Below are 27,822 nucleotides of genomic sequence, written 5' to 3' on the forward strand. Positions count from 1 at the left end.
CTGACTTCTAATAAAATCTGTACATTTTTTTTTTTTTTTAAAGTCTTGATGATTTGTTTGTCCAAAGGGGACCTTTTCTTTTTTTTTTTTCATTGTATATTTATTAAATCTTTAGCTTGTCTTAATTTAGATGCTTGGAGTCCCATCCTGTGTGTGTGTTCTCTGGAGCAGACGCTGCTGGTCTTTGTGAGTGGCTTTGAGTTCGCTAGCAGCACTTTTTCTTTCGTTTACTGTTCTTGGTGAGTTTGACCACGTCGTTCTGTTGCTGCTGCTGTTGCTTGGCCATCACATCTTTCTTGGCTCTTAGCACTAACTCTGTGATGCAGTTAAACATCTGTAGGGAAGACAGACCAACAAAGAAAGGAATCAACCATAAGCATACAAAAATCCATATAAAACAGTAGAAAAAGATTTTTTTTTAAACAAATAAAAAGATTAAAAAAACAAATAAAAAGATAAAAGTATCCATGTTCATGTCGGTATTCCAAGGGTGCGTTCGTAAATTTGCTGAGAGCACCGGAGCGCACACTGGGTTCAACGTTATAGAGCGATCAAGTAATTTGATTGGACAAGAGGCATTCCATGAGTGCTGATCAGATTTCCAGAGCGTATCTACGAACGCAGCCAAAGTTTATTACCCTTGTCTACTCCAACCCCACCTGCAAGGCCCATGCCATAGAAACTGCATCATAATACCCTCTTACATCCCGCTACTAGAACTAGAATGTCCTCTTACATTCCGTCCTCTTACATTCCGCTACTAAAACTAGAATGTCCTCTTCCATTCCGCTACTAGAACGTCCCTGAACAATGGAGTACCTCTTCAACGTTGATGTTCTCCTTCGCACTCGTCTCAAAGAGGTTGATGCCCATCTGCTCTGCAAACTTCTGTGCGTCAGTCGTCTCCACCACCTTGGAGTTGGGGTCGTCATTCTTATTTCCCACTGGGGGTGGTGGACGAGGAGGGGGGAGGGGGGGATTGTTTAAGATAACGGTTATTTGGCAAGCTCTTCTGTTCAGCTGACAGGGTTAAGTTAAAGCAACAATAACGTATTGTCAGTTGATTGAAACGCAGAAGGACTCACCTAATATTCGACACACGTCGTCACAATTCTGGTTGATTTCATGTAGCCATCGTTTCACATTGACAAAGGACTCTGCACTCGTGACATCATATACCACTATGACCCCATGCGTTCCCCTGTAGTATCTGGAGATGGAGACGGAGAGAGAGAGAGGACAAATCAGCCTTTCAAACACATGAGCATTAACATATACTGTCCACCAGGGGGAGCTCACACGAGAGAAAATCAGGGCTTCTCTAAGATAGGAGACCAGTCAATGGGATGGGAAAAGAGAGAAAACAATAATTATGAAAGAGAACAAAAGAGCAGGACTGCCTATGACATGCCTGTTGGAGGAAAAATGCCTCCTATTGATTGGCCTGGTAGACTGAAACTATTCTCCTTAATGGCCAGAATCAACTGAAATACCGATGTCTAGTAAACTCCAGTCTGCTGCAGCACCATGCAAAGAAGGGTGGGAAGGCCATGATCTATATAAATGTGTAGGTCTACATACATGATCTATATAAATGTGTAGACCTACATACATGATCTATATAAATGTGTAGGCCGACATACAATTGGCATGTTTCACAGACATCAACCATCCCTAATAGTTGTCGTGTTCCAGTAAGGAAGAGAGAAGTGAAGGGGTGTGTCGAAGGGAGGGAGGGAGGGAGGGAGGGAAGGAGGGAGGGAGGGAAGGAGGGGCAGAAGCCTGCAGGAAACAGGAGCAGACACTCATGACAGTTTTCCTAGGAGTAGAAAGGAGGAGAGTCCTGAGGACGATGGTAAACACTGATGCACGGACACTGAGGGTCAGGAGAGGACGACAGCCACAGTAGTGGCAGGAAACCTGCACCCAGATTCTGAAAACGTCTGACAGGCCCCAGAGAGGGAGCATCCCTAGTCTAACTGGACTGCGCCAAACACACACAAAGAGTCCTTTGACAGGCTTATTGTGCGTGCGTGTGTGTGTGTGTGTGTGTGTGTGTGTGTGTGTGGGGGGGGTGTCCAGTGTTTCTCATTGGCCTGACAGAGTGGGGGTGTAATGTTGTCCGAGTTTGTCACACACAGCCCAGCAGTTATGAGCCAGGCATCGGGGGGGTTCTTGCACAGATGAATGGAGATCCACAAACGGACAGTAGGCATGGGGGCCAGACTCCCCCCCACACACACACACACACACACACACACACACACACACACACACACACACACACACACACACAGTGAAGAGACTGCATACATAGGGAGGTGTCCACAACAAACACACACAGACATATGGCAGCTATTGGACAGCGACTGACAGACAGACAGACAGACAGACAGACAGACAGATAGACAGACGGGCATAGGGTTACACACACACACCACACCCTCCCTGGGTTGACCAGGAGAGGTGGGGTTTCCCACTCCAGCATGCAGGGCTCTGGGGTGATCTCTATCCTGAAATTCAGTTAGACCTAATGAGGCACCATGCCACTCTGCTTCTGCAGAATTAACAATCAACCAAAACAAGCAAAACACTCTCTACCTCCTCTCACAGGTCCCCTCAGCTAGCATGCTGACTCTAGTCTGTGGAGGGAAAACCAGAGGGAGAACCAGGAGCTCTGTTTCTGGGGGGGGGGGGGGGATTGCTTTATTTGCCAAAGGCTTTTGAAACATTTGCATTGCTCAGGTTTGCACGCAAACTATACCTTTGTTATTACACTGAACTGAAGTAAAAATTATCTTCGTTTGAGTGAAATGGCCGCAAGGTTTCTGTTATAGCCACTATCTGTGTCATAACAGTCCTGAGCAATGACAGCCAAATCATTTCAGAGTGCTGTTCAGTCCTGGTCACGGTCCTAATGGGTGACAGCTACCTTCTCTGTGCTGCTCTATCCATGTCATGCTGAGCATTGAGAGTTGGATGGTTGCTAGCTCACACAAGTCACCTGACACAGCATTCCTGCTCAGCAACACTGGCTAGTCATCGATGCACGTCTCATTCAAGTGATGAGGCAGGATGAAGCCGAGCACGATGACTCAACCACAACAGCTTGAGACACCCTCACGTCGTGAGAACATAGTCATCGTCGTTCGATAAAAACAAGTACAAATTCAGACCAGAATGTCAGAGAATGTTTGGCTTCGTGACACAATCGATAAAAAGCCAATGCCCATATTCCAATACAGACTTTCCAATGCCTGTGTCCCAGGAAACACGGGGACTGCACATGAGTAATTGGCTGTCAAACATCCTGCGGTACACACAGGTAGAGGAGAAAATGAGAGCATGAGAGGAAGGACAAGGGATTGTTCAAAGAAAAGAAAAAAAAAAAAGAAAAAAAAAACTACCGGTAGTTGGCACAAATGTTACACATACACACACAGCAAATCCATGGAGATGACATATTGAGTAGAACTACAAAGCCCAAGTGAAGGACATGGGAAAGACAACCTTCACTGCGGTGTCATGCTCAGTGGCTGAGAGCCGCTGTGACCAACATCTGTAATTTGGATTCTGTGGGGAATTCCATCCAGTTTCCAAAAAGAGCTGAAAGTTATTCTGGTTGACTTGCTCAAATAATCTTTAAAGATGGTCTATAATCTACTCTAGCTCTGCTTTCAAAAGCAATTATTAATCACATTTATCTGACTTGCATGTTACTGTAAAAATGGCAGTCATACATGCAGAGTGTTGTGTGGATCATGGGACTTGTGGTATGTGTGTCTCCTGTCTCTACTCACGTGGAGGTTATGGTGCGGAAGCGCTCCTGTCCTGCCGTGTCCCAGATCTGCAGTTTCACCTTCTCCCCATTTATCTCCACGGTCCGGATCTTGAAGTCCACTCCGATAGTGGTGATGTAGCTACCTGCAGCACGCCCGGAGGCACACAGGCACACATGCACACACACACACACACACACACACACACGCACACGCACACGCACACACGCACACACACACACACACACGCACACACACACACACGCACACACACACACAATATAGATTGAACAACTTGGCAAATGTAGCATTTACAGAGACAGATCTAAAATAATTAACTAGCTCCTGTTTATCAATTATCTGCAGCAGCTACAGCTGGCCCAGTAGGAAGTTCAAGGCAGTGGAATGAACTCTTACCTGAAAATGTGTTGTCTGCAAATCGCAAGAGGAGACTGCTCTTCCCCACTCCTAAAATGGAGAGGAAAGGACAGGATCAGTGTCAAGGTTACCAAGGCGTCCTACGAGCTACACCACAGATTTAACAAGACAACTGCACCACGTCTTACCACCATTGATTATTACATTTACACAGAGGACTCTACATTGTTTGAGTAGGCTTTTTGAGTAGGTTGAACAAAAGCATTTGTATTTCTGTTGCGTTCAGTCATGTTTTGTAAAACATATGTAAAGTAAGTAACAGATGTTGTATCTGATGTATCAGATGTCCTCAGGTTTGTTTTTCACAAATGCTATAGATGGCTGCACAAGGAAAGTGAAAGCGAAATGATTAACTGCTCAGTGTCTATAGCAGGTCAATAATCATGAAAAGAAAATGGTGGTTTGGTGCGGACCATAGCATCAGTAGGCTACTAAACAGCCATAGGATAGGCCTGGGCCTAACACGCTCTCAGAGTTCTCTAACTGTCAGGTGACGAGTTGAATGTCAGAGATGAGTTAACGATCCAGGGAGAGGAATGAGTTGCTAGTTGTGTGTAACGTGACGTGATCATGTTCACCTATGGTTGATGAGTCACAACTTAAAAGCCAATCAGAAAATAAATCCTTCTGATCACAGATACCTGTCTGTCTTGTAGGTTCACAACAGCTCTACTTCTCTACTTACTGCTACAAGCAGCTGAACGTGTCCTTTCTGTGGGTGGTGGAACATCCGTTCCACTAGTAGGCCACCAAAAACCACAGTCTGATGGTGTGAATGTATAGGTCGGTTAGCAAATAGCAATAGAGCAACTTGGCTGTCTTTAATCTAATCGATTGGCAATGCTCACACTGTCTGATGCATATCACACACAGAGAGCCCCTGGGCCAGCCAAAGCTCGGGGCACTACTGCATATATCCCTCTTTAGGTGTCTCGGGGGGGGGGGGCAATGTCTCTGACTTCCCCAACCCAAGCTTAGTGAAACCAGACTGGGCCAGAATAACAGGTCAACCATTAATGGGCCAGTTTCACAGACAAGGCTTAAGTCTAAAAGTCTAACCCTAGACTAAAAAGCATCGTCAATGGAGATTTTACATTGCAAGTGTGATTTAGTCCAGGACTAGGCTTAAGCCTTGTCTGTGAAACAGGCCCTGTTGTAAGCCAGGGAAAAGCTTTTGTTTTGGAAGACCCTACTGGATAGTCTGGTCATTCAGTCTTTATACAATGAATGATAATGAACTAAGCACATCAAGGTGAGACCTTACAAAGCCCTGGTACCTGGCTTGTCCATCTCTGGTCTAACTGGCAAAACACCCTTCAATTTAGTCCAAATGGCACACGTGACTCTTATCAGTGCAGCCCAGTCTCTGAAGGTATTGCCATTGTAAGGGATTCTGTGGTGAACATCTATCTACTCTTTGGTATTCACTCATTGTCTACCATTATCCCTGGCCAAGTCAACAATAAGCAAAAAAATTATCTTTCCTGAATAATCAGAGAGCAGCGGTGCCAATACTGATTCCAGGCTGCAGCTGAGGGGACACTGGCCCCTGTGTATCTGTGGTAGTAAGAGGGCTGTGCTGCCTTGATTGTGGTCAGCCAGCTGATGGGGTAGTGCCAGGACCGGGAGTGTCAATGAATGCAATGATCTTTCCCGACAAAGGCATCCCGAAGAATGATGGCTCATTGATTGTGGATGTGGAGTTACTTATGAGGCTGTAGCATGTTTTCACCTGTACGCAAGCATCTTTACAACAGCTTAAAGGCAATCACATGTCTGTCTTCTGCATATGTCTATTTACTCTGTAAAAAGGTACAAAGTGTTCATGGCTCTTTAATACTAAAGCTAGTAGAGCTAAGAATCATCAAATAGCTAAGGAATATGTAGGCCTAATCAGTCAGGGCTCATTGAATGGAAGTGATTGAAGAACAGCAGAACATAGGAACCTAATCTATACCTGTGCACTTTACGATTTGCATGTAACAAAATGTGAATCCACATAGCTGATCTATCCCACCACACAGTCAGCTGTCAGCCAAGGCGAGCATGCACAGCTCCATGCATGCAATTACTTGCTAAGCACTTTGTTACCGATGCGAAATAAACGGCTTTAAAACGGCCCCGCCGAGATAAACCAGATAAACTAGGTGGAGGTCACATGTGGTTATCATAAAGTGCAGGTTGCCACCGTCAGAGCAGCTGGTTGACAACTTCAAGAGAGGTTAGCTTAGCTAGCTGGTTAGCTGTCAGGATCAGGCTATCAACTTCACAACACCAGCCAGCCGGCTAACAACTTCAGCTACAAGATAAATGTAGCTAGCTATAGTATACAAGGCGCATGTTTACACAATTATAATAGTGTTCCGTCGCTAGCTAGCCTTGTCAAATGTCTGAAATTGTTCGAATAGAATAGTTCTCAGAGGCACAGAGCACAGCTAGCCGTCCCGGAGCGACATCCGGCCTGATCGGCTGACATGCCCAGCCCTGCGGAGCCCCGACCCCCGCCCTGGCATCGCTAGTCTCTTATTGCTCGATACAAAAAGATATTGACGTGCATCTTGAAAACAAGACTCAGTAACAAAAACGTCGATTTGAAAATGTGTCAAAAATCAAGTATTGAACCTCGACCTACATTTCTACGACTCTTCACACAAAAACATAATAAGGCCCATTTCCCGTCACGCATCCCCGGCCTTCGCTTACCACTGTCACCGATGATGAGCAGCTTGAAGAGGTAATCGTAGTCCCTGGCCATGCCGGTAGTTGGTACGGGTCACCCCCGCCTTTTTGCCGTTACTCTGCTCTTCCTCTCGACTTTGCTGCCCGAACCCCTGGCTCGTAGTTCACCAGCCCTCTGCCCCCCGGTGTGAACGGGAATGAGATCTACTGATGCCCAACTGCTTGCCCCCCGAGCCGGCGGCTTTTTTCACGGGGTTTCGCGGTGTCAGCGATCCTTCTCCCTCCGCTGCGAATAGCCGGAAACTCCGCTCCCTTCTCTGGTAGTGACTGCTGCACCCAACCCTACGCGACCCAGGCTCACTGCGCAGACGCACGACAAAGTCGCGGGTCCCACAAATCCACCCGAGCCCATTGATTTCGGGGGCACTTGACTTCAGATTAGCACACTTCAATGTGTTCCTTACCTAAATAACTACACCTAGCCTACACCTGCACTGACTGGAAGCAGAGAACCTCAGTTCGTTGCTTAAATCTTCATTTAGTCCCATGCAGGCCAAAGGCGTTTCTCAACATTACCCACCTACTGCCCATAACAAATGTTTCCCAGTGGTTGATTTATTCAGACAGTGAAAACCATAGTCAAATCAAATATTTTATTTGCATTGTCTTTTTACAACCGTGATAGATAAGAATATCAACTTACCATAACAGCTGGTTGCTTTCCCCACAAAACACTCTCACACACAGACACACACACACACACACACAAAAGTAAAGTGATAAAACCAAGAGGAAAGGAAGGGGTAGAAGTTATGTTGCTTTGATTGATTTCACCGATGCTCCAAATATATCCAATAAAATAAGAGGGAAATTAAATACACTTAAATGTCAAAATAGAATTGGCACAACATACTTTTATTTCAATTATGCAGCAAGCTCATTCAAGAGTTTTGACCGCACAGTGTGGAATAAAACAAAATTAATAAATTGGGGTTCATAGTGCCACTAAAACAAGGAGATAAATTTAAGAAATTCTCGGAGGAAAATGCAGGGTTGCAAGTCCATACTCTATCCAACTCTTCCATGGTCCATGGGAAACAATGAGAAAACTGAGATGTGTGTGTGTATGCGTGTGTGTGTAAGAGTGCTCTTCAAAGGTGTTGGTAACATCTTCTCTTTCGACTGATGTGGAGGTCTTTTCTGAGTATATGAGCAACAGTATAGCTTGATCATTGATCAACAGTATAGATTGATCATGTTTGGTTCAGTCCTGTCCCTCACGTGAGGATGGTGTCGTCGATCTCCTCGTTGGAGTCTGACGAGCTGGCGATCTTCTTCAGGGATCGGCGGTGACATTCTGACATCAGATCATTGCTAGCAGAGTCAAGGATGGCGCTAACGCTCTGAAAGCACAAAATAATGCAGCACATGATGAGATAGTAAGATAATATTAAGTGTCTCCATAGTAATACTGTGTGGATGATTACTTGTAGGTGTAGGTAGGTGTGTGTGTGTGTGTGTGTGTGTGTGTGTGTGTGTGTGTGTGCATGTCAAGTCTGAGCACTGACCTGCATGGTCTCCTCCCCCTGGCGCAGTCGGAGCAGACTGACGATGGTGTGTTCACTCTGGGCTCTCACGCTGGTGTTCTTGTCCTTGGTGTTGTCTAGCAGACTCTTCAGCAGAGGCTTGATCATAGCGGGCTCCAGAGAGGGCGTAGCTGGTTCCTTAAACACCCACCACAACACCCGCTCTGACACCAGCCTGATGTCACTGGACTGGTTCTGGAGAGACTGCGGGGGGGGCAGGGAGAGAGGTGAGGTCATTGACATACCACATAGCTGTATTTCACAACATCTGTTCTTAAATATTGTTCTAACAAATTATGCTTGGAAGTGTTAAACAAAACATCAATATTTCTGGCATGTGCAAAAAAAAGCTATCCAACGGATATCACAGCTGAAGGAGCACACACTCCTGCGTTACCTTGACAAACTGTGTGATGATGCGCTGTGATAAAGCAGCACCTCCCTCTGTCCTGAGCTGATGCCTCATGAGGTAGCCCAGGGCTCTGATCCCACTGGTGGCTATGGGAATCTGGAGGAGGGGACAGGACACAGTATTTCAGATAGGGAAAGGAGAGGCGCGGGAGGGGGGCTTGGTGAGCCAATCCTTACACAGCTTGGTTGAACAGTGAGAGTAGCTGGCAGTAGCCACTACTCTCACTGACCAAATACATTTTCTCACCCTGTCTGCGGTGGCGCTGGCCAGGATGGCTTCTGTCACAGTGGCACTGTACTCCTCCACACACAGCTGCTCAGGAGCAGACTTGACCGCGATGGCCAGAGCAAGGCAACGGCCATGACGCACCATCCAGTCCACGCCTGATATGTCAGCTAAGGAAAGGAAAAGTGACGTTCAATAGCTTAGGTAATGTCTTTAACATGGTCTAAATGGACAAAGGGTTGTGTGTAAGAAGAGTATGAACAAATTAGCTTCTCATAAGTGTAAAATGAAAGTACTTTATTTAACTACTTTATTATTATTACTTTATTGCTGTATGAGATGGCATGGCGTGACAGTATCTAGGTGCTTACCCAGGACATGCTGAAGTAACACAGTCCTTAGCTCCTCCTCAGACAGGAAGGCACACAGCTCACCAACACAGCCTGCAGAAGACATGCGAGTAGCATCCTACACACACACACACACACACACACACACACACACACACACACACACACACACGATTGTCTTCATATGCAGTTGGTTAACAAGAAGCCCCAAAAAACCTGTTCATAAAACCACATCCTGCCCAGACTGCCGGATGTTAGGTCTGATGAAAGCAGTGCAGCACTCACTCTCTAAGATGACAGCACTCTCTAAGATGACTGAAAAATGGCCCTGTGTATGACCTTATGACAGACAAGTCAACATTTTTTGCATTATTAGACATTGAAGCAACTATCACAGAGCCTTAGGCTGCTGCAGTGAATTTACTCGTAAAATCATACCTCATCATGTCCCAGCATGCCTAGCAATGTGGTGGTGATGTTCTTGCGGATGGCTGGGTCCACCTTTGACCCTGCACCCTGGATGACGAACCGTAAGGCTTGGAGCATGGTCTCCCTGAGAGAGGCCAGAGGACAGAGACAGAGTTTTCGATGAGAATACATCCAACTGCTGGGAGTGTTGCTGCTCATTGTAGACGGGCACGGAGCCGTGCGTACCTGACTCCAGAGTCCTCAGCGATGCGGATGGCAGAGAGCTGCTCAGTGAAGAGGGGGTCCACCTTGCTGTGGATGGAGACTAGCTGGCCCAGGGCCTCTGCAGCCCGCAGCCTCACCGCCCGGCTGGTGTCCTGCAGAGCCTTCAGGAAGGTGGTCTGGAGCTGGGGCAGGAAGGGCTTCAGGGCTATGCCCACCTGGAGGGGACAGGGGAACAGGGTCAGGGGCCACAGCCAGACACCGACCATCAACCTCTAAGCAGGGAACATACAAGAGGCCCAGTCAACAGCGGATCCCCCCCACTCAACAACAGCCAACAGCACTGACCTTGGCCAGCAACAGGGTGAGTGTCTCCAGCAGAGCGGTCTTCACGGTCGACGCAAAGCGGTCACCCAGGATACGGATGAGCGGTCCTGTGATGTTGACCACAGACGGTCGGAGAGCCTCGGGCGAGGTCAGCTTGATGACTCCACCCAGGGCTCGGGCGGCCTCCTCCTTCTGCTCCGGGCTGCCCGTCAACACCCCCTCCCTCAGCACCGGCAGGATGCAGGTCACCCCCTGAGGAAGAGGAGAGAGAGATGGAGAGGGGGAGGTGAGTGGAGGTTTTTACAAGTAAGCCTTGTAGAACTTTGAGATCTGGCTGTTTCAGGAGGACAAGCCTCACCTTCTTGGGCAGACAGAACCCAGGCAGGGTCTCTCCCTTGACCTCGGCAGCGACCGATCGGATGTCTCTGTGCAGGTCATCAATCAGAGCCAGCTGGCTGCCAGCGTCCAGTTTCTACACACACAAACAAACAAAACGAGGATACTTTCATTACTTTCTCACACAAATGTGGTGTAAATAACCACTGTGTGGCATAGATAACCTCTGTACTGCACCGCAGTCACTGGGGGATGAGTTAATGTCAGTGTGGTGGTGGTGGTAACCTTGGTGATGGAGTTGATGGTGTCCCAGCTCTGGACCAGGACCTCAGGGTTGGAGTCGTTGAGGAGGCGGATGAGACCGGACAGCAGGTTGCGCGTGTGCACGCTGTAGTCCAGGCGCGTGCGGGCGAAGTAGGCGTTGAGGATGGTGACAGAAGCCTGTCTGACACCGGGGTCCGCTCCCCGTGTGGCGTCCAGCAGGTCGTCTATGATGATGCGCTGGCCCACCTCGTCCTCCACCGACAGGATCATTGTCTGGCAGTTGCACAGCTCCTGGAGGGGGACAACAGTGCTTCTATATGAGCCTGGATACATAAGAGCTCTTATCTATAACCGCTAAAATGGTCTGCATTTTCTGCTGCATCATTCCATGACTGCTGATAGACCGACCCCCACCACGAAAGGTAATCTAGTATGATTGTGAAGCTGAAGCTTTGGAGCCATGGTGGAGAATCTTGTGGTTACCTGTTGTCCTTCCTCAGTGCCCAGCTTGTCTTTGAGAGAGGAGAGCAGCGCAGGCAGGATGACCCCCAGGTGGCGTGTGAGAGCATCTCCAGCCACAGCAGACAGGAAGGCCAGCACACGTGTGTTCACGGGAGGGGTCGTCAGCTGAGGGAAGGAGAGAGGGGGACAGCAGTCAGTACACAGTCACACAAACGAATGGTCAGACATTACATTAACATTTTTTACATTCAGCAGACCCACAAATACATTTGTCTAAGTAAGTAAATCATCTATCCATCAGTCATCATAAGAATAATACATCTATGCTCTTTTTTTCCCCTTTACAGTAGAGAAACTGTACAGGGGGGTAGTGAGGGTGAAGAGGTCTTTAGGAGGGATATGTGTGGACAGCTCACCTTGGGCACCAGGTAAGGCAGCACAGAGCGACTCTTCACTGCCATCACTTGTTTCAGGCCATCCAAGGCAAACTCTGAAGTCTCCTCATCGTCCTGGTAACAGAGTCATATTAACATATTGACATATTAACATTGACATTCTATTTCACAGCCAGTCCTCTCCACAATAGCTTTAGTATTGCATGTATGGATACAAACACACCGTTTGTAGACGTGAAGCGGGTTTGTGTGGGAGTGCAAATATTTGTGTGTGGGTGTGCACACGCATAGCTCACTAGCTGCTTGAGCAGGGCGGGCAGGATGTCGTCCAACGCTTGGTGACCGATGGTGGCGTGGAGCTGCTCAAAGGTTTTGGCTGCAGCCTCACGTACCTCCTCCAGAGGGTCGCAGAGAGCCTTCCTCACCGTGGGAACCAGGGACTCTGAGAACACCAGCACCTGGACATAAACACACACGTCACCATAACGCTCCATACCATAACAGGCTCACTAACCCAAACCTTCTCAGAAGGAGAATGATGATTGAACAACAGCGTTTTCAGCGACTGACCGCATCCCTGCTGGTGGACTTCATGATCTCGCTGAGGCCGATGCACACGCCCTGTCTCTCGTCACTCTTGTCCGAGCGCAAACTCTCCTCCAGGATGGGGATGATCTCTGGGAGGATCTTCTCTCCCAGCTTCCTCACCAGGTCTCCAAGGGTCCGGGCAGCGATCTACCACCACACAAGCACATACGGAGTCAACATTGTGTTTCTCATGGATATGCACTGTACTGGAATTGGGAGTTATCTTGAGACACTGTGCATGTAAACAAGAGTTGAACTAGGGAAGTGTGACTCCTGGTGGCCGTGAGAGAGCAGAGGGTGTGGAGCCCTTACCGTTCTCTTGTCAGGGCAGGTGGAGGCCAGGAAGCCCAGCAGCAGGGTGAAGAGGGTGGGCAGGATCTCTCGCAGGGTGCGGGGGGTGTTGGACACCACGATCTTCCACACGTGGAGGGAGGCTTGCCGCACCACCAGCTGGGTGTCTGAGCGGCCCATGTAGAGGCCGGAGAGGACCCGGTTACGGCGCTCCGGACCCAGGGCCCCAATGATGGCCTGTGGGAGATGACAGGAGCTTAGCAACAACACTACATCCATTTAACAGTCTACATTTATCATTTGGAAATCTGCCGTAACAATACATTGAGTAGTGAATATCATACAACGGCCAGGCGAAAAACAGAATACCTTATTGGACTGTGCTGTTCCAAAGTTGTCGTCCTCGGAGGCGGTCTCTGTGGTCATCTTGCCTGTAACTCCAGAGATGTGGAAGAGCAGGTCTCCCAGCAGCTGCACTGAGCTGAACCTGTGGACCAGAACACGGCAGGGTTGTCCATCACCGACAAGTAAAGCATGCCACACTCTGGACCGGCTTCCCAGACACAGCCTAGTCCTGGACTAAATAACATTTGAAAATAAAAAAGGCCCTCTTGTGTTTTGTGTGTTTCGGTCTAACCTGATCCTCCACAGGTCGTCAAACAGGCCCTGTTCCAGCTCAGGCAGCAGCAGCTGGATGGCCGTCTCAGCGAACATGCTGATGATGCGCTGGCCGGCCCGCAGCGCCGTGTCCCTCACGTACTCGTTCTCATCAGCAAGAGCCTGGAAACACACAGCAGAGGAGGAGATAAGGAGGTTGGTAAATACAATTCGACACAGAGAGAGAGAGAGAGAGAGAGAGAGAGAGAGAGAGAGAGAGAGAGAGAGAGAGTAATTTTGAGAGCACCACAGTGTGGGACAAGACAGCTCCATACCTTGAGGATGCACGGAATGATGGGGCCGACGTAGGGGGTGAACCTTTCTCCGAAGGTAAGGGGCAGGTAGATGAACATCATGATGTAACCGTCTCGGACATGGGAGGCGATGTCCACCTTGCAGGCCGTCGCTACCACGTCTGGCATCAGTTTGTCCAGTTTCTCCACTCCCAGCCCTGCCATCACCTCAGCCAGACCTGGGGAGAGAGAGGATGGGGGGAGGGGGGGGGGCTCAGTTACTACTCAGATCTGAGTGCCATCAATGCAAAAAAAAAATCAGTGCAACGTCTACAGATGCACTATGAAACATCACTTGTGGCGGTTGGGGAGACATCGTAGCAACCGCTTCTGCTGCTTTGTGTGCTGCCCTCTGCTGGTAAGGTGGGTGAAGGACAGGCAGGAGAAGGAACCAACCTTGGGCAGCTCCAGAGCGGTCCACAGAGCTCTGCTCAGACGCCAGGGTCTCCATAAGCCAGGGCAGCAGGTCATCGAAGGCGGACTCTCCCATCCCCTTCACCATGGCACCCAGGGCCTTGGCTGAGACTGTACGCACCTTTGGAGAGGAGAGGAGGGGAGGAGAGGAGGGGTTAGCATGAGGAAACCAAACCACAGTGACCATGTTTCCTGTGGAGCTGAACCACACCACACACCTCCGGCACGGGGTCCAGCAGAGAGGCCTTGAGTCCAGGGATGACACTGGGAAGGTATGGGGACAGGTCCTGGAACACAAAGACACATTAGAAACCATGAGAAACACACACGGGTCCGTCATACATACACAAGCGGTTGAGAGGATCAACACACACAACTATGTAACGGCGTGGCAGTGGTGCTGCGTACCTTCTGGTCGGTGAGGGAGTACATGTTGCCGATGATCTGGGCGGCCATCTTGCGAGTGTCGGTGGAGCGGTCCTGGAAGGCCCTCTGGACGATGGGCATGATGAGGGCCAGGGAGGGGGCGTCGATGAAGTGGACAAACTTGGTGTCCAGCAGGGTCTGCAGGCAGTGGTGGGTCCTGCGGGACGGGTCGGTGAGGGCGTCCAGCAAGATGGGGGTTATGGCTGAGAGGAGGACAGAAGCACTGTTAAGAGTCGAACTAACAAACACAAATCTGTGCTTAAGCCTGCAAGTGAATGAGACTTGGGTCTTGGTCGTCTTATTTTCTACAGCCTTATCTCGGACCTTACCCAGGATCTCAGGGTTGCGGATGACAGAGCCAATCTGCCTGAGGGCCTGCTGGCCGGCCTTCTGCACTTTGACGTGGGAGTCAGTCAGCACCTCTGTCAGCTTGGGCACGATGCTGGGCAGGCAGGACGACAGCTGCTTAGGGGCGCAGAAAGCCATGGCACCCAGGAGCTCCACAGAACCTGGAGGGAGGGGGAGGGGGAGAAAGAGAGAGAGTAGAGAAGAAGGGAGGACATGGTAAGGGGAGGTGGATTCATATTGGGAGGAAACTACAGAAATATTCCTAAATAGGCTGATAAGAGTGTGGGGCAAGCTTTCTAAAAAGGCCCCCTGATGTAGTGTGGTCCCTTACCTGCTTTGGTCCTCCATGACTCCTCCTCCAGCGCCACCAACAGGGAGGGCAGCACCAGCTTCACCCCGTGGGCACTCAGGTTCCTCATCACCGCCTTGGCACAGTCATCTGCCGCCTGGGGTGAGTGAGGGCAGGGATGTTAAACAGACCAGCAGGTGGTGACAAAAGTGGTGAAAGAATGGGAGTGAATGGAATATAAGAGGATGAGGTGAGGGGGAGGGGGGTAAGAATGGAATGAGAGAAAATAGGGTTGTATGAAAAGCCGCTGTACCTCTCTGACATACTGGTTCCCGTCCCCGAAGCAGAGCAGGAGGTGGGGCAGAACATGGACCACGTAGGGCTCAAACAGCTTCCCCAGCATGTTACACAGCATCTCAAAGGCAAACAGGGAACCTGAGGAGAGGGCAGACCAAGAACTGTTAAAACGCCTCACCCACATATAGCAACAGGAACCAAAAAACAAACCCAGCAGGGTTTTAACCCACTGGCCCGGTGTCACTTTACCTTCTCTGCGCCTGAAGTTCTTCTTGTCCTGGATGGCGTCGGTCAGCGTGGCCATGATTTCCTGCTGTTTCAGGGCCAGGATGCCCAGGCCCTTGACCAGGCCAGCCAGGCCGTAGGCCGCCCCCTTCCTCTCAGCGTACTTATCACTCTCCAGCAGCAGCTGCAGGAGGTTACGCACTATCCCTGCAGCATCCTCCTTGATGGCAGGGACCAGGGGGGGCAGGCAGCCGGCCACAGACTCCTGGACCTGAGGGACAATATTAAACACCATATTAAACACCCCCCCAGTGACGACTTCAGCGCGGCTGAGGCGAATGCCACAGATACATGGCTTGGACATAAAAAAATTAGAGATAATATCAATACAAGCGTTTCAAGGACTGCTGTATAGAAGAGTTGGTGGAGATTGTCCTGTACCTGCTGCGAGGGCGTGGAGAGTGCCGTGATGAGCTTAGCCACGATGGGTTTGACCTTGGGGTCGCTTTTGTCCAGATGTTTGGCCAGAGAGCCCATGAGGATGACCACACTCTGGCGTACGGCGTCGTAGCTGGCGTCCTGGGGGGCGTTCTTGAGGAACTCCTCGAACACGGGGAGCAGGGAGGTAACGTTGTCCTGCAACGCAACACAGAGCACAGGCCGGTCAACTACAACGAGGATACGTTGCATAACGTCAGAAGAGGTCAGTCAAGAGAAGAGCAATCAGGTAAAGGTGGGTGGGTCAATCTGGTTGTATGGGGGAGCTAATAATGAACATATAGGAGTGAGCTGCAGTGTCTCAGACCTTTCCGTGTGTGTTGAGGCCGGAGAGCGCAGCGTCCAGCATGCAGCGTCGGACCTCTGCGTGACGGTCATTCAGAGCGTCAGGGACAAAGAACAGGAAGAGAGGGGTGACCTGGGGTTCATCTAGGTACTGGGAGAGCTTGTTCAGAGTCAGGGCGATACCACACCTGCAGAGAGAGAGAGAGAGAGAGAGAGAGAGAGAGAGAGAGAGAGAGAGAGAGAGAGAGAGAGAGAGAGAGAGAGAGAGAGAGAATAAATCTGAATTAACAATACATTTTATTTCATTTCATAATATAAACAAGAAACAACTCAAAGACACCCGCATACACAAAAGAAAGTTAGTTGTTCCACTTCTCTGCTCTCCACACATGGATCAGTGTGGGATAAATCATATTTGGATATAATTCAAATATAATTCAAGGCTATTCTTATAAAATGACAGAATAAAAGTCAGAAAAAAAAGGTTCAGACTTTTATTCTGAAATGTCTCCTGCTTTCCTGAAAGGGAGTGATCAAGCACTTTTTTTTCTATGACAGTTTTTTCTTTCTTTTTTTGATGGGATGCTGTGTAGGAACGAGCTTGTCCAAAGTACAGGCAAAAATCATCTCCAATAGGAATGAGTTGGATATTGCAAGGGTCGACTCTAATCCAATGTCAATCATTCCCATTCTAACTGTAGTGTTGATAGACCAGTGAATAAACGCTCAGTTTCAGTAGAGAATGGCAGTGCGTTCTCTTACCTGGCCTCCCATTGATCAGGTGGCTGTTCAGAGATGACTCGTCCTAAAGCGTCCAGGATAGGTGGGGGCCTCTGTAAATAACATGTAAAAAAATAACTATATATTAATATAAAGAAAAACACAACTCTCTTACAATGACTGTGATGGTTCTCTTTTCCAACACTACACAACTCAGACTGACAGCTATTCCTGAGCTGGCCAAGGGAGGGAGGAAGACTCACGTAGAGTTTTTCGTGGTACAGCTCAGTGAGCTGGCCCAGGACAGTGGGGGACTGGTCGCGGTACTCGGACACGGCGCTGGACAGAGCCTCGGCTCCAGCCGTACGCACGGCCTCCTCGTGGTGGGTGACGTCTCCGATGAGCAGAGGGCAGAGCTCGGGGACCAGCTCCAGACACAGGGACTCCCACAGCCTAGGAGAGGAGAGAGGCAGATGCTCAGTCACTGTAGCCAAGCCACAGGGGGAGGCGGGCTGCAGTATTGCACAGCAAATGCACAAAAGTCACTCACACCAGATATGACATCCCCCCCCCCCCCCCCCCCCCAAGCCAAGCATTTGTGAAGCGAGGGTCTAATATGATGTTTTGCTAGGACATGAGCCAGCTACTCACTTCTCAGCCAGCGCTCTGCCCTCCTCCTCCACATCAAACCTGGACACCCACAGGCGGCGTAACACACTCAGGCCGCTGGCGTCAGAACTCTCTGTCGGCAGGGCCAGCTCCATCTCCAACAGGCCCTGGGCAGACAGCGAGATGGTAGATTAACACACGCACACACACACACACACACGCGCGCACACACGCACACGGCAGGTTTGGTGCTCACCCTGAGGGCGGCGTCGCGCACGGAGAAGCAGGGGGACAGCAGCGCTTCCAGGAGGACGTCTATCTCCGCCTGCTCGGCCAGAGCGCAGCCTTTCCCTCCGCCTGCGCTGCCACACACCGCCGTCAGACTCTGGGCCGCCAGCACCTGAGACACAACAACACACACAAGCACACAGAAGCTCAACGACTCATACAGGTGACACACATTTGTCACGTTGTATTACGGTTAGCCTTTCTCTGAGAAGACGCAAACGTCTAGAAATGTAGTGTAGGCGTGTGGGTCTGTGTACCTGTAGTCTGGGGGCGGCGGTGGAGATCACCCTGGTCAGGAGCAGCAGCATGGAGACACGAGGGAGCAGCTCAGGGCCGTGCTGAGAGACGAGACAACATACACATCACACAGCTGAACAGGACATTAGGTTACCCTCTAGAACTAGGTTAACTCTAGAATAGCTAACTCTACAGAACAGATTGAAGGGAGAGCCCATTTCATTCACTGAGGAGTGTGTGAAAAGACTGCCAGACAGACAGACAGACAGACACCATTACCTCATCGATGAGCGTGTCTGGGTTGTCGTTGGTGGAGCGGAGTTCAGCGTGCTCGTTGATGACCTGTAGAGCGCGGACCTGCATGGCCTCTAACTCCTCTGCGTTGTCGGAGGACTCCCTGAGCACGGTGTTGAGCAGCGGGAAGCAGAAGGAGAAGGCCGGGGCAGAGAAGGGAACCATGCCTGGACACAACAGGGAGGCAGCATTAGGACAACACATTCTACTCACTGCAGGGTTGTATATCGTCACCTTCTTAAGATAATGACTTACGTAATATTTTAACATTTTGCGAAAAACAGAATAAACGGAACCAAATCTAGAATATATGATATTTAGGCAAAGACATCATTTTCCTTTCCTTCTTATTTTAAGAAGGTGACAATATGACAGTGTATGGATGGTCTCTGCATATGATGTATACTGCGTGTCTGTGTACGGCGCGCGTGTGTGTGTGTGTATTGTGTGGAGATGGAGATCTTTACCAGTCTTGCTGTCTCTTTGTGGGACCGTGTGTGTGTGCAGCAGCAGGACAGTGCGCTGGGTGGCGGTGTCTAGATCCTCCTCTCCCCAGGCCCGGTCCAGATCACACTCTGGCTTCAGCAGACGCAGGGTCACCTGGCCCACCAGCATCGCTGGAGATGAGGGGGAGAGAGAGTGTAAACACAGGATACAGGGAGGTGATGACAGGAGGCTGCGGTGTGGGCGAGTGAACGAAGGAAAAGGGGGGAGGAAAAGGGGAGGGTAGGATGTAAAGCATCGCTCTCTTTACCCAAGTGGTTGAGGTCCTTGGGCATCAGGCAGACGCCGATGTCCAGAAAGGCAGGTTGCACGCGCGGGGCGGCCAGGGGGGACTGCAGGAGAGGCAGCAGGACCTGGAGGATCTCTGGGAGCTGCCAGGAGAGATGCGGGGACCTCTCCATCAACACCGCCTCCAGCAGGCCCATGGCACACTGCAGCTCTGTGTCCAGCTGTCAGGGATCGGTCAAAAGAGTCAATCAACAACCAGTCCAAACGACACGGTGCAACGCTTCAGAAACCGGAGAACCCGGGACCATGGACCTACCGCTTGTAGTCTCTTGCGGATGCTGGCTTCTTTCTCCAGCTGGCTCTGCATCATCTCCTTCTGCTTGCTGGTCAGCTGCACCTCGTCTTTGATGCCTTTCTTCTTCTTGATCTCCTAAAAACAACAACAACATCAACACAGGCGACAGTGAAGGGGGTGTCCACTGTGGTAACGCCACTTGATTCAATGATAACATTTAAATTTTTGCCGTTTAGCAGGCGCCTTATTCAAAAGCGACATACAATCGATACATTTGACTAAGCAAGTGAATCATCAATTCACCAGTCGTAGCAGGAAGATTGGCAGTTGTCATGATCTTTTCTTTTTTTTAATAGACACTGATAAAAAAAAAAAAAAAGTGAAAAACCCAGTGATAAACCCACCTCCTGCAGCTCCAGCTCAATGATCTGCTCCTTAAAGGAGTAGGCCTTGTTCTCCCTCTTCAGGTTGCCTTTCTTGGTGCTCTCCTGCTGGGCACTGCACAGAGCAGGAAGGGGGGGAGAAGAAGAAGAAGGGAGAGAGGAGATATTAATGAAATGACTCAATAACACTGACATGAGGGGAAAAAACACACACAGAGCGGATCAATACACTGCTGTAAGTCGAGCTACAGTGGTTCACCACTGCGTTGCACCCTTTGTGACACACGGTGAGGTAGGTGGCGGTGCTGTACCTCTGGATGATGCTCTTGTCGTAGAGCTCTCCGTCGGGGGTGAGCATGATGGCATACTCCTCCCGGGTTACCTGCCGCAGCCCGGGGTTGGACAGCCACTGGTTCACACGCTCCATCACCTGCGGGAGCAGCTTGGTGGGGGAGAGACTGGACAGGGCGCCGACCGCGTTCCTCACCGCCTGACAAGAGAGAGCACATGACGGCCAAACCCATCACACAACCAATCAGGGTACAGGACAGCGGCGGACCGCTTGTCTTAAAGAAATCACAGAGCGCAACAGGTGGAACCGCGAAACCATCGCTAGGTAGGCAAGTATGAGAGTGTTGATTTATGATATGAAGATATATATACAATATGGGGTTGAGTCTCTGACCTGGTTGTCAGCGTTGGCCTCCAGCAGGCGTGGCAGAATGCTCTCCATGTTCTTGTCTATGAACTCGGTGGCGTTGATCTTCATGGCGGACAGCAGGTGAGGCCAGAGCCCAGGACGAGCTGCAACTACGCCGGAGGAGAAGGGAGGAGGTGGAGAGGAGGGGGAGGAAGAGAGGAGAGAGTTAGCCCAGGGAAAGAATATGTGATCCATGTATTAAAAAAAAATGTGTAAGTAATTCTTCCTTCTTCTAGCATTGTGACTCCTAACGCCCCCCCTGGTCCTAGCACAGGCCCACAGACCTATGGATGGATGGTGGGTAATGACGAGGGTTTCCATGGCCATTTTGTCGGCCTCGGCAGGGTCGTTCCACTGGCCCGCCGCGGAGCACAACACACACAGCGCCTGCATCAGGACACGGGGAGGGCTGTAGGTACGACCCACTTCTGACAACTCCCCTGTTTCTGTCTGCAGCGCGTCCTGAGGCAACACCTAGGGACAGATAACAGCATACCACAGTCAATAACGATAGGTTGCTGGGAAAAAAATATATCTATCAAATCATCTTCATTGTCAAATATTCATACTTGGTGTCTGTTGATGACCACTCGAAGTTCTCCCAGAAGGCTGTGAGCCAGGCCAGAGCCGCCCGGCGCAGAGAGCAGCTTCTTCACCGTCTTCTGCGCCAGCTTCCGTACGCGCCAACTGCGAGAGAGCAGCACGGCCACTGCAGCGCGGTGGTACATCCTGATGGAAGAGAAGAGTGATGAGTCGACCGTTAAAAGAAGCACCACAGAGGGAAAAACATCTGGGATGAGAATTTACAGACTTAAGTAAGGTTTACTAATAAGGTAATGCTGTAGGGATAAACATTGTGTCAGAGCAGAGCTGTGTGAGAGAGCACTCACTGTGATTTGCCATTGGTGAGTCTGTGGGAGTGGTCCAGGAAGAGTCTCTCACACAGCAGCAGGACTGTGCATAGGGCTGGGGTAAGAGAGGAGGGAATTTAATATGAAAGATCTTTCCATGTGTTCAAACATGTTTGACTGATCTTGTATTGCAGAAATGTCAAAGTACAGTTATGCCTCACCATCATCAGTAGCCTGGGACAGGAACTTCTCGGTGGTGAATAAAGGCTTCTTCTCATCCAGGATCAGGTTCCAGAACCCTGCCAACTTGGCCTCTGCAGCAAAGACAAAACACACCCCGATGGTCAACACCATTCCCCTGTGCACTTCTCCTGTCCTGACCCCTAAACATTCTCCAAACTAAAGGAGCTCAAGGCCCAACGACCAACTTCCTTCAACGACCAAACAGGGGAGGTGGATCTTAATGTATCTGATAAAACTGTGTTGTCGGCCGTGACGCCGGTCTCACCTGTCTGCGTCTCCAGCAGAGACAGTCGGCTCAGGAGAACGGACGCGGCCACGCCCTCGGTGAGCAGGGCGTACTGGGAGTTCTGGGCCGCTGCCTTCTCCACTGTCTGGAGGAGGAGGGGCACGAGCACGGACGCCTGTGCCAGAGTGTCACCTAGAACGGGGCAGAGATGGAACAGGGCATGACACCACGTCTCCTGCTTTCTTTATGCCATTTGGAAGTAGAAAAAAAGAGAAGAAAACGACACACACACACACATACACATTGTGGCTGACTGACCTTTGAAAGCCCCCAGCATGGCCTGCAGGTACGCGTGGCGGACCAGGGAGGTGGAGATCTTGAGGGTGAAGGCCTTCTTCAGCCAGTCCAGCAGAGCGCCGGGGAACTCCACGGTGAGCCGGCCGCTCCACTGAGACAGCACTGACACGGCATGCACCAGGGTCCCCTCGTGGACTGCCAAAACACAAACCCAGCATGAGACCACGGCTACATGGAGGAAGGGAATGAGGAAGGAGGAGGGATAGAATTTTTTATTTTTTTTACCTTCTTGCTGCAGGTAAGGGATAAAAAGCACAGCGACAGCAGAGCTGAGACTTTGGCTGGAGGTGCCCGACACGGAGTGATGGCTGCAGCTGCCGATCCCTGGAGACGTCAAGACAAAATAAGTCCAAAAAAGTCCAAATGGACAGACGAGACAACACCTCCCTGTCTGCTAGACTGTACACTGTACAGTCATGAGCGTTGACCGCACGAAACGACCTCTGCGTTGATAATAATAATAATAATAATAATAATAATAATAATAATACTTATATAGCGCTTTTCTAGACACTCAAAGACGCTTTATAAACTGAAAAGAGGAACTGATGTGAGAGGAAGGTGACGAGAGCAAAGTTACCTGACAGCACGCTCATCTTCTGGGCCACCACCGTGAGCTTGCCCTCTGACCCTGCAAACACACACAGTTGGGTCATTCCAGCCCAGGGTGCAGAGATGCTGTACTGTACATTTCATTCCCATTGGGGTTTTGGGCAATATTTACACTTTTTTTCGTTTTTAAAAACTCTCTTGAATACAGCGACACTGAGCCCAACCCACATTTCCTTTGGTGAAGAGATTCATTCTTACCTCCCAGGATGCTGAAGAGGTGGGTGACGACCTCCTGCACGGCGCTGGGGTCGCTGCACTGCTGGGCCAGGTTCTGCATGGCCTGGACCGCCTGGTCCATCAGCTGGGGGTTGTTGGCCTTCAGCTGGCCTGCACCACAGAGCACAGCCTGATTACACACACACACACACACACACACACACACACACACACACACACACGCGCACACACACACGCACACACACATGCACACACGCACGCACGCACACACGCACGCACACACGCACACACGCAGCCAAATGCTTTCCACATCCATAAAGGTCACTTACTTGCAATGCCCTTTCCGATATCCATGGCATATTGACTAAGGTCAAGGGTCACGGAGGCCAGGAGACAGGAAACGGCTGCGGGAGATAGGAAAGGACATGGTCAGTACACCTTACACACAACCACTTTGAACACGGACAAGGATAGGAATTGGGTGAGTATAGTATGTGCAAGTGTTTCCTAGGGATAGAGTGTGTGATTATACACAAAACACAAGAGCCCCAATTTGACACAGAAAGCGTCAGGGAATTTCTGGTTTGGACCCGGAAATTGCTAAACGTCACGTTTGACGTCAGACTTAACAACCGAATACAGCAGCTCCTCTACTCACTGGGCATGGCGTTCTCTGGGCTGCGCAGCATGGCCTTCTGCAGGGCCGGCAGCAGCAGCTCTCTGAACTCAGAGTGGGACACATGGCGTAGCAGGGAACCACACTTGTCCTGCGGGGGGGCCAAACACAAACTTACACAGAGAACCTTATCTACAATACAAGATGGGAAACATCCAAAAAGCTAGCCTGCTTCACAATACACACAATATAACCACAAACTCTCTCTTTAATTCATTCACATTCATTTCACAATATTGAACCACGCCCAGGTCGACTCACCAGTATGTGTTGTTGGGGTCTGCTCTTGCTCATGAGGACTGACTTCACATACAGGTCTAGGAGGGCACTCTGAAAACAGCATACACACTTGGTTACGGATCATCCAGATGATTGGCATTTAAAAAACATTCGGACAAATTAATTCACCTGATGGGGCGCAATCCACTGACAGACTCACCTTATGCTTTTCTATGGTGGCAATGTCCTTCTGGGCCGTGCAGAAGTCCAGACACACCCCCAGCAGCGGCAGTGAGCTGGGGTTCTGATCCAGACTCAACAGGGTGCTGATGTAGTGATCTGCCAGTCCAGGGTTCTGGTGAAAAGAACAAAGTAGCACTCTAAACCACAGCACACAAAGTGGTGACACACTGCCACAGTGTAGCAGGCCATCACACCTATTCCCTTAGCGAAACTCAAATAAGTGACCCCTACTCTAAAGCCTCACCTCTTTCCAAAGGTGGCTCAGTTTCTTCAGGGTTGACTTCAGGGCTGTTGCTGGAGCTCCACCCACCACCTCAGACAGCAACAGACTCTGAACCTCTATCTGTCAGATAAAGAGAGAGGGGCATTGCAGGGCGAATGTAGTAAAACACAATGGAAAATAGGGTGGAATTTACAAAAGGCAAACATATTTTGTTTACCGCATCACCAACGGTGTGGAACTAGAAAGCATCCATAACTTATGCTTAAGATGTTGATTTTTAAAAGATTAAACTGACCAGAATGAGTTCTTTCACTTACCAGTTTGTTCCAGAGAGCACCCTCTCGTTTCTCAGGAGCAGAGAACACAGTGCGTACCAGCAGGCAGGTCCAGGCCATCCCAGTGAAGGCAGCAGAGCCTGTGCTCTTACTGATACCACGACAACATACCGCAAAAACACATACAGTGAGGGGAAGCAGATCTTTGGTACTTCATGAATGAGGTTGTTTTTTCTTTTTTTTAAGTATACAATTTATTAGACATTCAAAACATGTAGTCTAACAATTTTATAAAACGGTGCAATGTGCATATACAGCAGTAAGTCTTTTCTCTCTTCTTATCCCTATGGCCTACCTGGGCGACCCATTCTTGCTGATAACTCCACTGTTGAGGAGGCAGTGGAGAAGGCTGCTTGCTAGGATGTCCGGCTGAGACTCGGCCAGCAGGTGGATGACAGAGATGAGGGCTCGTCGAGAGGCAGCATCCCTGAAACAGTGCATGTATGCTTTCACCTTAACGCTAAAAAATACCAACATGTCCCCAAGCTTACCTGAGGAATGCTAAGAAGCAGTACACCACAAGCTAGTAAGTGTGGGATGAGGTAGTATCCTAACAGACACAATCGGAGGAAAATGGATAGTAACTAATAGTAGATAAAGTCTGAGTTAGTTGAATTAGTAAAGTTCAGGAGAAGGAGTAGTAACTGTAGATAGGTAGCGAAGTGAGGAGATATGACTCAGAAAGAGATGGTACCTACCTATATCTGTGTGGAGTGAGGCAGAAGAGCTTGCACAGTCCTTTGATTGCTGGCTCTGGTAGTTCTGTAAAGAGACATTCGGTATCATTATTTAGTTTTTACTGACTTGTTTTGACTTACAAATTGAATATACCTTTAATAGTTAAGTTGCTATTGTTGCATATACTTGATTGACACTGTACTAATTTCTGAACCATATTGTACTAATCCTGACATCAAAAGACACTTAACAGTTGAGCCAATCTTAGTGAAGCATTCGCCACCAGTCATTGCTTCTCCTCCTTGTGTCAAACTTTGAAGGGTTCAATCATATTACAACTTTGCCTAAAATGCTTTCCACAAACATTGCAACTAGAGTCTCTTCCCTGTGTGTATCCTCACATGAGGATGCATGAGTCACATGGCCTAAACATCTCCACGGTTGCTGTTCCTAGCTGCCCGCTGTTGACAGGACTGCAGCGTCACTACCTATCTTCCGATGTAGACGTAAGACCCATCTCTTCAGGCTACATTTTAACTGTCCCTCCCAAAGACCTCCTCATCCCCACTACCCCCCTGTAGAGTTTCTCTACTAAAAAAAATCCTTCCTTCTTCTAGCATTGTAACTGCCAGTGGCCCCATGTCATAGCAAAGATTACTTTTTCTTATGATGACTGATGGATAGATGATTCACTTACTTAGACAAATGTATTTGTTTTAAGTCGCTTTGGATAAAGGCATCTGCTTAATGCCAACACTGGAATGTAAACGTAGTTGAGGCCTTTGTCTACTACTTACCTTTGCCATTTAAACTTTGCTTCAACTCCCCAAGGACCTCCTTACGTTCCTTCACACTGGCTGTGGTCACTTTCACTGCAAACTTCTTCAGTGAATCCGAAACCTTGTGTAACACAGGCACCCATAGCATAAGATGTCGCAATATTTGAAGTGTATTACATTATCATCCTTTTAGAAATTAATCCAGATTAGACATTAAATCTGCTCTGAATGGTTTTTGTCTGTCTCATCAAACTGATGCCAAACAGCAGATTGCAGGGCGTTGGACATAGCTAACATTTAAAGGGAAGGTAGTTGGCATACGTCAAAAGAGAAAAATGGTGCAAGCCAAGCACGTTTACCTATCAAGTTGAATACCTCTGGGCTTGCCAACAAAGAGCAACATGATCATGTGTTATTGGCATCATGAGAGGGAGTTACATTTGGCTGGTTAAAAACTCGGCCATCTTACTGTTGACAACGCACGTTGCGATATGTGTGCGTAAGAAAATATACTGACAAGTCAACTGCTAGCAACGTAAAAGGTTTTACATAGTTATCTCCACTCTTATCCCACCCAACGCTCACGTTCTCCGTGTTCTCTCCGCCTGATGTGGGAGAACGTCGCTAGCTATCGTAGCTACCAGGCTAGCTGGCTGTGTGTCTAATATCGATGTTTTAAGAAGTGAATCATAAAGTCAGTCCTATTCAGAGTATCGTCATTCATATCATAACTTATGTATCAACAATGCTTTGTAGACAAAATGATCCAACAGGGTTGAGCACCATTTTACACATCAGCGAAACAAACCTGCGTGTCGGCTGCCATCTTGCCGGTCTCGATCTAGGAAGAGTTCGTGGTGCTACGTCCGGGTCACGAGCGCCTGGTCACCACGCGTCTGGTGGAGAGACGCACATCCCCGTTTCTATATCTATGCATAGGACCGTTACTATATCTCTGCATAGGTGCCATAGGACCGTTACTATATCTATGCATAGGACCGTTTCTATATCTATGCATAGGACCGTTTCTATATCTCTGCATAGGACCGTTACTATATCTATGCATAGGACCGTTTCTATATCTATGCATAGGACCGTTACTATATCTATGCATAGGACCGTTACTATATCTATGCATAGGACCGTTTCTATATCTATGCATAGGACCGTTTCTATATCTATGCCTAGGACCGTTTCTATATCTATGCATAGGACCGTTTCTATATCTATGCATAGGACCGTTTCTATATCTATGCCTAGGACCGTTTCTATATCTATGCATAGGACCGTTTCTATATCTATGCATAGGACCGTTTCTATATCTATGCATAGGACCGTTTCTATATCTATGCATAGGACCGTTTCTACATCTATGCATAGGACCGTTTCTATATCTCTGCATAGGACCGTTTCTCTATCTATGCATAGGACCGTTTCTATATCTATGCATA

The 27,822-nt window shown here is 49.1% G+C and overlaps 2 protein-coding genes across 2 annotated transcripts; both read right to left on the minus strand.

The window, feature by feature from the left end:
* Positions 1 to 7,193, minus strand: rab35b (RAB35, member RAS oncogene family b). The gene is made up of 6 exons (XM_080532616.1): positions 6,921 to 7,193; positions 4,197 to 4,247; positions 3,801 to 3,924; positions 1,086 to 1,210; positions 820 to 944; positions 1 to 334 (listed from the first exon to the last, which is right to left on the minus strand). Exons 1-6 carry the CDS (start codon positions 6,970 to 6,972, stop codon positions 206 to 208), a joined length of 606 nt encoding a protein of 201 aa, XP_080388742.1. The 5' UTR covers positions 6,973 to 7,193; the 3' UTR covers positions 1 to 205.
* A 342-nt stretch (positions 7,194 to 7,535) lies between these two features.
* gcn1 (GCN1 activator of EIF2AK4) lies at positions 7,536 to 27,197 on the minus strand (the record flags this gene model as incomplete). The annotated part of the gene is made up of 58 exons (XM_080531428.1): positions 7,536 to 8,299; positions 8,465 to 8,686; positions 8,880 to 8,990; positions 9,141 to 9,289; positions 9,491 to 9,587; positions 9,908 to 10,022; positions 10,124 to 10,317; positions 10,448 to 10,678; positions 10,785 to 10,898; positions 11,048 to 11,317; positions 11,510 to 11,653; positions 11,905 to 11,997; positions 12,180 to 12,341; positions 12,454 to 12,618; positions 12,784 to 12,999; positions 13,132 to 13,249; positions 13,400 to 13,542; positions 13,695 to 13,891; positions 14,109 to 14,247; positions 14,345 to 14,413; positions 14,535 to 14,755; positions 14,882 to 15,061; positions 15,232 to 15,346; positions 15,503 to 15,624; positions 15,736 to 15,982; positions 16,153 to 16,347; positions 16,517 to 16,682; positions 17,257 to 17,327; positions 17,478 to 17,667; positions 17,866 to 17,990; positions 18,080 to 18,223; positions 18,369 to 18,449; positions 18,628 to 18,809; positions 19,110 to 19,259; positions 19,397 to 19,595; positions 19,691 to 19,804; positions 20,074 to 20,167; positions 20,364 to 20,542; positions 20,738 to 20,862; positions 21,037 to 21,226; positions 21,322 to 21,481; positions 21,643 to 21,718; positions 21,825 to 21,917; positions 22,112 to 22,264; positions 22,391 to 22,564; positions 22,655 to 22,753; positions 23,010 to 23,060; positions 23,240 to 23,368; positions 23,548 to 23,622; positions 23,877 to 23,985; positions 24,156 to 24,224; positions 24,334 to 24,468; positions 24,601 to 24,699; positions 24,897 to 25,005; positions 25,210 to 25,341; positions 25,613 to 25,676; positions 26,390 to 26,492; positions 27,180 to 27,197. 58 exons carry the CDS (start codon positions 27,195 to 27,197, stop codon positions 8,174 to 8,176), a joined length of 8,013 nt encoding a protein of 2,670 aa, XP_080387554.1. The 3' UTR covers positions 7,536 to 8,173.
* Positions 27,198 to 27,822: the final 625 nt, after the last annotated feature.

The sequence above is a fragment of the Nansenia antarctica genome (genome assembly GCF_963989245.1).
Source record: "Nansenia antarctica genome assembly, chromosome: 5".
In the NCBI taxonomy this organism is placed as follows: Eukaryota; Metazoa; Chordata; class Actinopteri; order Argentiniformes; family Microstomatidae; genus Nansenia; species Nansenia antarctica.